This window comes from Mustela erminea, chromosome 7, assembly GCF_009829155.1.
Source record: "Mustela erminea isolate mMusErm1 chromosome 7, mMusErm1.Pri, whole genome shotgun sequence".
Lineage (NCBI taxonomy): Eukaryota > Metazoa > Chordata > Mammalia > Carnivora > Mustelidae > Mustela > Mustela erminea.
In genome coordinates this window covers 42,278,330-42,289,382 of record NC_045620.1, presented here as the reverse complement: position 1 = coordinate 42,289,382, position 11,053 = coordinate 42,278,330, and the positions used below count along the sequence as shown (strand labels likewise).

The 11,053-nt window shown below is 40.6% G+C and overlaps 1 protein-coding gene across 1 annotated transcript in view; it reads right to left on the bottom strand.

Moving 5' to 3' along the window:
- Positions 1–525: 525 nt before the first annotated feature.
- The window catches only part of DSTN (destrin, actin depolymerizing factor), a 39,659-nt gene continuing 29,131 nt past the window's right edge, over positions 526–11,053 (bottom strand). The window contains exons 2-4 of the mRNA XM_032351472.1: positions 7,772–8,079; positions 4,206–4,282; positions 526–1,770 (exon numbers count right to left, since the gene is read on the bottom strand). Of these exons, the coding sequence (XP_032207363.1) occupies positions 1,661–1,770; positions 4,206–4,282; positions 7,772–8,079 (495 nt within the window). The 3' untranslated portion in view covers positions 526–1,660. The remainder of the gene's footprint in view (positions 1,771–4,205; positions 4,283–7,771; positions 8,080–11,053) is intronic.

Here is an 11,053-nt window from a genome sequence, read left to right as displayed (position 1 = left end):
CAGCAGACAGCGCTGGTTCTCTAAGAAGTGCCATATGTCACGACTTCCTCAACTCCCTCATCAGACACCCAGCTCTACCTACAAGGCTCATTCTCGAGTGAAACAGCCGTGGACTGCTACACTTCTCAGGAGGCCCGTTCAGAGACTGTGACTCACAGCACTGCTTTGCAGTACAGGGAATCAGAAACTCAGGATGAAAGAATAACATGCAGCTCACCAGTAAGCCAGTAGCCAGCGCGGTCTTCTAGACAATTATGAAAGAAGCATTTTGATTAAAGCGTAACTTTCTTGCCTCCCAAATAAAGCAGAAAGGAGATAGCCTGGTATTTGGATACACATTTGGAGTAAGAAAAAGAAAAAGATACCCAGCTTTTTTATACCAACTTCCTCATTCAATAAGAGGGGGAAGGAACAGTGGTCTTAACTCTAATTGTCTGAAATACCCAAACCTCCACACACCTTATCCCATTTATAGAAAGCAAAATCCTTCATCCCCAATTCCCACATGAATAATTACACAAGAGGTAAGTTAAAAATGCTTCCTTTATTACATAAAGCCAATACTGCTACTTCTAAGTTCAACTGTGTGCATCTCTATATTTTTCAAAGTGTTATGCCTGTGATGTTAAAGACAATCACTTCCAAGCGTCATGAGGCGGTGGCTTCCCATGGGTGTCATCCATCAGCCCTGCTCCCCATCCCACAGACAATCAACAAGCTGCTCTAGGAGATCAGGAAGTTCTCCCAGGCCCCAGCATACACGTACACTTAGTGTTCTTCCACACCGTACTGTACCAGAAGCAACAAAATTCTGAAGGAGACACAGCTGAAGTTGTGACAGGTGTCCCAGCTTGTCAATACACCATTTTATCCTCTCCATTAATAAAGTGCTGTAATTACAATGGAGCCCTAATCTGCACTATAATTAGCTGTTGCAAGGTACTGTACATTCTCCCTAGGATACTCCGGTGATTTTATTTCCAAGATGCAAGGTCACTCTCTGAACAGTCTCCCAACTAGCCCGCGGAGAGCTCACTGCGGGTGCAGGGAGCTGCTCCCCGTATTCCAACTGCATGCTCAAAATAGTGCTTTCAGCGCTGGTTAGAAGTGTGCACAATTCTGAGGCAGTCTCCATCACACATCTGCTAGAATTAAAAGACTGCCTGACTTAGTCTTACTGTAGTTAGTGTATTAGTGCTGTTACATGTGTTAAGGAGATCTATTTTCCATTATGCAGTTCAGCTCAAGAGAAAATGAAGAATTGGGGCCAAAATTATAACCAGATTATAACCAATTCTCTAAGCAAAAGAAACCAAGTTACCTGCTGAGGTTACAAAGATGCAATAATTCTCTTTATATGGCCCTTGTACTGTTTGGTAACTGCATTATTAAAAATCGTGAGTTTAACAAAAACCTTTACAAGCCAACTCATCAAAACAGGCATTTGGCCAATAAGAATTTAAATTCACACCAATAAAACTTTAGATTTTAGATGTATTTAGGGCCATCTGCATATTTATAGAATATTTAGTTCACTTTAACAGATGACAAGACAGCTCCCCCTCTGTGAGACCCTGGCCTAAACATATTTGCTTTACTTATATAGCAAGAGGGTAACATTAAACATGGAAGCTTTCGATCTATGGCACTGAATGATGGTCTACACAGGGCATCCTTCAAAAGCTACAATTAAGGATCCACCTAGCTTTTCAGCAATACAAGCCCGATTGAGGTCTTCTGGTCCGTTTGCTTGACATTCGTGTTTTATGCCTATGGAGGAAAAACAACAATTCTCTTTAAGGATTACAGCAGCAACATAACCTATTTCTTTCTCTAAGACAGGAAATTTTTTTTTTTTAAGATTTTATTTATTTATTTGACAGAGAGAGATGACAAGCAGGCAGAGAGGCAAGCAGAGAGAGAGGAGGAAGCAGGCTCCCAGCTGAGCAGAGAGCCCGACAGACAAGTTCTAATATGGACAGAACAGCTGTGGCACATACAAACAGTGGAATACTACACAGTAAGGACAATAATCTGTAACTATGTGCATGAAAATGAACGACTAAAGAAGAGAACACTGATTAGAAGAAGCCAAACTTCATCCAAGCATACAGTCTAGATGATTCTATTTGTATAATGGAAATCAGCCAAAGCTACTTCTACTGCTAGAAGCCACGCTGCTGGTTCCCGTATGGAAGGACTAAGAGAAAGTGACATAAGAGAAGAGGCACAAGGGAGACTTCTGGGATGCCGGTTGTTAAATCAAGAAATAACCATTTCCGTTTGTGAATAGTGAGTTCTACAAAAATTTAGATGTCCACGTTCTATAGATATGTTATGCTTCAATTAAAAGTTAAAAAGCAAATGTAGTAATTTTCTTATTTTTTTAAATAAGTAAAAATACAAAGTCGATGCGTCAGTTGCACAGTTGATTTCGTTGACTATATTGAAGAATAACCCGTATTTACAACTGGCATCTCCTTTGCTCTGGAGAAGTTAGCTTTCCAGTAGTATTGTACTACACATTTAAGAAATCTGTCACAATGAAAACTATGTAAAATGTGTACTGATGGCTTTCGCAGAAAAATTACACCACCTCACGGCAGAATGAGCTCACTTAGGGAATTACATACAGTAGCTTCTCCGTAAACAGCTGCTATCTTTCAAACAGATGCACTGTTTCTGATCCTCCATAATTTTAAGTCCATTTCTTGAGCTGCAGAAAGTACAGCAGGTCAGCTTTTGGACCACTTAGGGGTGACTGGAGAAAGCCAGTGATAGTTTCGTAAGGGAAAAAAAGCAAACAAGGTGACCATCTTTAACATCAGCAGGTCAAATGTATATAGCAATTCTGTCCTTTACTGAAAGGCAAAACAACATGGTGCAGAATCCATCATCAGTTAACCAACTGGTGAACACACCTCTGGTGGGTGGCCCAAACACATGGAGAATCTGACGAGGCCTGAATGATGCAGCAGCAGGTTTCAAGAAAAGAAGTGAGAATTTAGTTTTCCTAGGTAAAACAAGCCAGAGCAAACCTGTTCTACCACAAGAATATAAAAACCAGCCACAGTAAAACAAAACCAAAACCACACTGGGCCAAGTCCTGTGACCCTGGCTTGCCCAGCTCTCTGGTGCTGGCCATGGCAAGGAAGGCGGTGGGCCAACCTGTTACATGGAGGTGACACAATCCAGACCAAGCCTCCCATTCTGCAGCAGAGACAATCAAGGCCCCAGGAGGTTAAGCGCTTGGGGCCAGGGTCACACAGCAGTTAGGTTGTAAGGTGAGCCCTCAGTGCAGACCTCTGGGCATTTGCCCCATGCTCTTCCCACTGTACCAACACTTCCCTCCTGGCTGGAGGTAGTAAGTATGGCCAGGCCATCACACCAGGATCCCCATCACCCTGTGGCAAGTCAAAGGTAAGTGGCTATTCAAGGATAAGGGCACTTTCCTTTGGACACAGGTGAGTCAGTTACCTAAAGTCGTACCATTCCAAAATAAAGCTAAAAAGTATCCTTCCCCATATATGAATGTCTCCTTACTTCAAGTTTGTTATGTCAACACATTCATAGGCCATCATAAATTCATTATGTAGCACAGCCAATGTAAACCACTGAATCTCCATATGCTATTTGAGAAACTCGGCAGCATCTCAAACTGATCTGAAGCCAGCCCAAACAAACAATATGCACACAATGTCCAGAGAATAAAGGGTTTTTGATTTTTTGTCATCCACACCACCCCCAACCAAGAATAAGGGTTTTTTGTTGGTGGTGTTGTTTGTTTTTTTAAAGATTTCATTCATTTATTTGACAGAGATCACAAGTAGGCAGAGAGGCAGGCAGAGAGAGAGGAGGAAACAGGCTCCCCGCTGAGCAGACAGCCCAATGCAGGGCTCGATCCGAGGACCCTGGGACCATGACCTGAGCGCCAAAGGCAGAGGCTGTAACCCACTGAGCCACCCAGGCGCCCAAGAATAAGGTTTTTAAGACAGGTCGTTCAGATCCAGAGTGCCCAGCACAAGACAGAAGACATGCTAAAAGTGAGGTTCAACATTCCAGGTTTTTCCTCAAAAGAGGCAACACTTGCCTTCTTTGTCACCAAGGGTCTCCAAAGGAAGTAAGGTGCTTCTTAGAAAAGATGTAGCCCGCATTCCAGCGGTCCACCATACCTCTAAATGTTTGGAAGTAAATCTAATCCATACCTTGAAATTTCTTTTTGATGGCATCCTTGGAGCTTGCATAGATCATTTTACTTTTCAGAGGAGCTAATTCTGGTGCCCTGCATAGAGATACCAAAAATGAAAACAATGTTTAGAGAAAGTACAATTACACTGGGTTAAACATTTGCATCAGTGATGGGGAACAGTCCTCAGAATCTCCTGGGAGTTTTGCTAACTACACAATGTGTCTATTTCCACCCCTCCTTGGACACTATCAAGGAGAGGCACACACAGAACAGCTCAGGTTGACGAAGGTGGAATAAAATCAGAGAACCACCAATTAAAGATCATATTAATGGGGCCATAAAAAAAAAAACCCACTGGAGGGCGCCTGGGTGGCTCAGTGGGTTAAGCCGCTGCCTTCGGCTCAGGTCATGATCTCAGGGTCCTGGGATCCAGGCCCGCATCGGGCTCTCTGCTCAGCAGAGAGCCTGCTTCCTTCTCTCTCTCTCTGCCTGCCTCTCAGTGTACTTGTAATTTCTCTCTGTCAAATAAATAAATAAAATCTTTAAAAAAAAAAAAAAAAACCCACTGGATAATTGACTGTATTACCCAATTTGTTCTAAATTTTTCCCTATTTTTATCAATAAAGGCTCGAGTTCAGGCTAGTAACAACCATCTTGCTTTTCAACTCTTTCTGGTTAGGAAAAAAAGCTTCAGAAAATATAGAGAATAATCTGTAAATCAAGTATATGCCACCCTGAATTAAGAAATACTAGAGGGGCGCCTGGGTGGCTCAATGGGTTAAGCCGAAGGCAGAGGCTTTAGGTCATGATCCCAAGGTCCTGGGATCAAGCCCCACATCCGGCTCTCTGCCTGCCTCTCTGCCTACTTGTGATCTCTCTGTGTGTCAAATACATAAATAAAATCTTTAAAAAAAAAAGAAAGAAAGAAAGAAATACTAGAGATTTTAGCATTTTGGCTTCAGATTATCTCTAATATATTCCTTTTTAGAAAACGAAATAAAAGACTCCTCCTTCTTTATCCTTCCCAGTCCCTTCATTTATGTCTATTCCGATAGACAAATAGCAAATTCTGACCACATGAGAGTACTTGCTTTCCACCTTAGACTAACAAAATAAAACATGTCACAAGGATTTTTTTTTTAAGCTTAGCAATTCAGCAACTGTGCCTTAACTGTCAGTATTACTATTATCTTGTATTTAACGAAACTTTTAGTGTCTCCCTCCTCCTGAATGAATCCTGGAAGCACAGCATATGCTTCATAACTTTCTTCACCAGCAATACTGAAAAATAAGAGACATACTAACAATGCAGAGAAAAGCCTCATCCTATTCAAACTGCTTGTCCATGAATTATTTCCCACTATGCCACCAAACTCCAGGCCTGCCTCCGCTCCACGCTATCTTAATACACTTTCTATATGGAGTGTAGTTAAATACTTTTAAACACCTAATGCTTGCATTTAACTGCCATACTTCCAGACCATTCTACAGTCATTAGCACTGAGGGTAGCATGGACCTCACGCTAGTCTACTCCTGCCACAGAGGGCAGTTTCTATTCTTAGAAACCAGGAACAGCAGTCTGTGTCTCTCAGATGCTTATTCCTCCCAACGGAATTTGAGGAATTTACAAAGAGGGAGGCAGAACCATAACCATCACCTTAGGTATGGGAATCACTTTAGATGCAAAGTTAAGTGGGTACTTTCTTTATGCAAAATAGGTCAGGGACAGGAAAAAACATTAGCTGTTCTGATTTTACTCTAAGCAGATTTTTAAAACGCCTTAAGTAAGAGCCATTCCTGGGCCCTACAGTCTGTTATGGGAAACTCCTATAAGTCTGTACATTTTCTTAAAACAACGTGCAAAACAAAACACTGCATTAACAATGAATTCCTTTTTCTTCTTTCTACCTTTATTTGCCAAATGTTCTTTAATAATGAGGTATTATTTTCACAGTAGGGAAAAAAAGGGGGAAAGTAATGCAAATGAAGTAAACAGTCACCAATTCAGAAGCCTAAACCTTCAGCTGCATTATCTACAACTCAACTATAAATCTCAGAAGGGCAGAGGCTTCACCTATGTTACAGCTGTTTTCCCAGGCTCTAACACAACACTTGGAATGTGGTAGAAATAAAAGTTCAAATCAGGAAGGGCTCCGTCTGAAGTCTCAACAGCTACTATCCTTATGTAGATAAGTCTGTGGCTCTCAGACTTGCAGAACAATAGGCTGCCCCCAACAAGCACCTGATCCCATGTTTATATTCCACACAGCATCTTGGTTTAATCAAGCTCAATAAAGGCTTGCTGAAATGTTACTGAGGTGTGATCTGGAGTTAGATTCCTTTAAACCAGAATTCTTCTGACTTCCTAGCTCCATATCCCAAGCTGTTGGGTGACCTACAGCAAAAAGCTAAGCCCCGCCTAGCCGTGTCCTGGCTCAGAAGAAGTATCAAGAGGACCTTCACTCCCCCCAAATCAAAGGCTGTTACCACTCCCCCATCCACTGGAAGCTAGAGAATTATTCTACATAAGAATTCCACACCAAAGAAAGCAATATAATAAAACTAAGTAAGAGACACGTATGACTTTCAACTCAAGCTTAATCTCAAACTTATCTGAAAAGACCAGGATAACTAAATTAAGCAGCCTTTTAAGAAAAAAGGCCACATAAATCGCCTTATAACACTTTTTCACTATTTAGAACAATGCTGTCCAGAAGGGCTTTCTGCAGTGATGGAAATGTTCTGTCTGTGCTACCCAGTAAGGTGGCCACTAGTCACAGGCGGCTACTGAGTGTTTGAAATGTAGAAAATGACTAAGAAAATGAATTTTAAAATTTACTTAATTTTAATTATTTCAAATTTAAATAGCCACCATGGCTAGTGGCTACCCCTACTGACCTAGTTAGAGTTGCAACGATAGTACCAACTTCCAAAACAGCAAACCACAGGGGCATCTGGGTGGCTCGGTCGATCAGCCCTGCAACTCTTGGTTTTGGCTCAGGGCATGATCTCAGGGTTACGAGATCAAGCCCTGGCGAGTCTCAGCTGGAGTCTGCTTGAGATTCTCTCCTCCCTCTGACCCAACTTCTACTCACTTACTCTCCCCTGCCTTTTAAATTAATTCATCCTTTAAAAAAAAAAAAAGGTAGCAAACCACGGAGGAACAAGTAAAGGATGGGTGTTTTAAAAAGTGAAAGGCTGGTTCCTGGCAAGATATGTTGGAGAAGGATTTTGGTGGGGTAAACTTTCTTTTCAGGATTCTAGGAAGAATTTTTAGAGAAATGTTAGCTTATAAGTGAGTTCAGAGAATGCATAAAATCTAGCTCCTGCCCCTATCCCCACCAAAAGAATCAACTACTAAAAGTCAAATTCTTCGAGTACACAGAGAGTAGTTAAAATTTACTTCTGGTCCTACAAACATTAATGTAACTAAGACATTATGAAACTTTAATAAAAATTAAATGACAATACTACAGACAGACTGACTGAAAATCCTTTTGACCCTAAGAACTGGTTTCTTCAAGTGGTAACAGTAAAATTAACTCTGAGTTATACAGAGGCTCAATATTTCTGATGCTCACCACAGGAAAAACATCAATTCCTCTTTTCTAGATTCCTTGGTTTCAAAGCTTGCATCATACAAAGCATAGCGACAATCTTTTTCAGGAAGCATTCCCACAAAATGCTTGAAAGGATCGGTTATGGTTACACCAACATCTCCAACCAAGATCTCTTTCCCTTCTTCTACAATGATGCACTTTTTGTCTGCACTGAGACAAAAAATGACAGCCTTCTTTCTTTTCTTGATTTCTTCTGGTGTGGAGCACTTCCGAACTTTCATGTCATAAAAAATGCGACATACTTCATCTGCAACTTGCACTCCGGAGGCCTATAACAAGGTAAAAAAGTCAGAAGGAGGCTTTTAACTTTTATTGTGCCAAATATAAAAACATCATTTTTTATATTTTTTATAAAGAGTTTTTAAGGTATACTCACCATCCAACAGAAAAACAAAATCTAAGCTGCAATTGTTAGTTTCAGTCATTAAACATTAAAAAAGATTATATATCTGGGGCGCCTGGGTGGCTCAGTGGGTTAAGCCGCTGCCTTCGGCTCGGGTCATGATCTCAGGGTCCTGGGATCGAGTCCCGCGTCCGGCTCTCTGCTTAGCGGGGAGCCTGCTTCTCCCTCTCTCTGCCTGCCTCTCTGCCTACTTATGATCTTTCTCTCTGTCAAATAAATAAATAAAATCTTTAAAAAAAAAAAAAAAGATTATAGATCTAAAGTATTCATCACTACTGCATAGGTATAAGGAAGACTGAGCTACAGCAGCCCCTCCCACCCTAAAATCTGGAAAAAGGTGCTTCCTAAGATATGCTAGATTCAACTGCTTTTAAAGGGGTTGCTCAGAGGTCCAACTGGGAGCAGTCATCTCCCTAACTGGAATATTAATAATACCCAAAATTCTTTTCATAATGCATAGCAGATGGACAGAGCACCTGCACTGAGAAAATTCCATTCTGTCAGCATATCTTTCTCTAACAGAAGAATTAAAAGGTCTTTGTCTATATACATTTCAAAATTATGTGATTAATATTTAGTAACACATTAATCATATGCCTTGAAAATTCCACTTACAAAATCTCCAAGTTTAAATTAAAATCACTAGGGGCACCTGGGTGGCTCAGTGGGTTAAGCCTCTGCCTTCGGCTCAGGTCATGATCTCAGGGTCCTGGGATCAAGCCCCCCATCAGGCTCTCTGCTCAGCAGGGAGCCTGCTTCCTCCTCTCTCTGCCTGCCTCTCTGCCTGCTTATGATCTCTGTCTGTCAAATAAATAAATAAATAATCTTTTAAAATAAATAAATAAATAAATAAAATCACTAGATTTTAATTGTTTCAACCAAAAAGACATGATAATTATGTGACATGATGGAGGTATTAGTGTAATCATCAGACTGTGGTATATAAATGTATCACATCAACACCTTGTACACCTTCAGCTCACATAATATTATTTGTCTATTATATATCAATTTTAAAAAAGGATAAGAAAACATTTATTGCTGTAGAAACAAAATAACTTAGGATCATACTGACCAAAAAAATAAACCTCTTACCATGTTACACTTGCTATTCTGAAACGTGACCCTGACAGCAAAAGGTCTCAACCTGAGTTTTTAATCTTTCATCTTCTTTGAGGTGTTCTATTTGCATTAACTCTACTAAAGCCATAATTTTTGATGCCTCATTAACTACTCTGGTTTGTATGTTAGCTTTTCTAAAGCAAGAACTATGAACTTCATAAATTTAAATATTAAACAATGCAAAAAATATTAATGATACCCAAAATTAATGCCAAGTAATTTGATTAATAGAACTACATATAAGATGAAAGGACAGAGGCACCTGGGTGGCTTAGAAGTGTCCAACTCTTAGTTTCCGCTCAGGTCATGATCTCAGGGTTGTGGGACAGAGCCCCCTGTCATGCTCCACACTCAGCGGGGAGTCTCCTTCAGATTCTCTCTCTCCCCCCTCCCCACACCCTGCCCTTTCTAAAATAATACTCTTTCTTTAAAAAAGAGGAAAAGACAGCCCACATATGAGGAGAAAATATTTGCAAATCGTATTTCCAGTAAGAACCTGTATCCAGAATAAAGATCCCTATAACTCAAAAATAAAAAAAGATGACCCAAATTTAAAATGGGTACAGGGTCTGAATAGACATTTCCCCCAAAAAATATAAAAATGGTCGGTAAGCACTTGGGAAAAGTGCTCAACATCATCAGTCATTAGGGAAATAACATGTCAAAACCACAAGGTTCTACTACTTTATACCACTAGGATGACTTAACAACAAAGACAGCAGTAACCTATGTTGGTGAGACTGTTGAGACACTGGAACTCTTCTACACTGCTGACAGAATTGTCAAACAGTGTGCCTGCTTCAGGAAAGCATTTGGCAGTTTTTCAAAAAGCTAAACACAGAATTAATATCTATTAATGCCATTCCTAGGTATATACACAAGAGAAATGAAAACATGTCCGTATAAAAACCTGTACACAGGGCACCTGGGTGGCTCAGTGGGTTAAAGCCTCTGCCTTCAGCTCAGGTCATGATCCCAGCGTCCTGGGATCGAGCCCGCATCCGGCTCTCTGCTTGGCGGGGAGCCTGCTTACCTTCCTCTCCCTGCCTGCCTCTCTGCCTACTTGTGGTCTCTGTCAAATAAATAAAATCTTTAAAAAAAAAAAAAAAAAAAAAAATTGTACACATATGTTCAGAGCAGCATGACTGATAGCAGCTAAAAAGCAGAAGAAAGAAATCAACTGAATGAATGGATAAACAAAATATGATGCCATCCATACGCTGGAATATTATTCAACCAATAAAAAGGTAGTGTTAAAGGCTATAACATAAACCGTGAAAATCATTATGCAAAGTGGAAAGAAGCCAGATATAAAAGGCCACATATTACATGATTCTATTTCTATGAAATGTTCAAAATAGGCAAACCCATGTTCAGAAAGGAAGGAAGCAGATCACTGGTTTTTAGGAACTTAAAAGGGAAAAAGGAATGGGGAATGACCACTAATGGGCATGGGGTTTACTTTATGGTGTGATGAATGCTCTGGGATTTGACAGTGGTGATGAATCTACAACTCTGAATACACTGAAAACCACTGAATCATACTTTATGATATGTGAATTACAGCTTAGTAAAGCTGTTACTTAAAAATACACATAAGAACTCTGGCAGTCAGAGGCACCTGGGTGGCTCAGTGGGTTAGAGCCTGTGCCTATGGCTCAGGTCCTGATCCCAGGATCCTGGGATCAAGCCCTGCATTGGGCTCTCTTCTCGCAGGG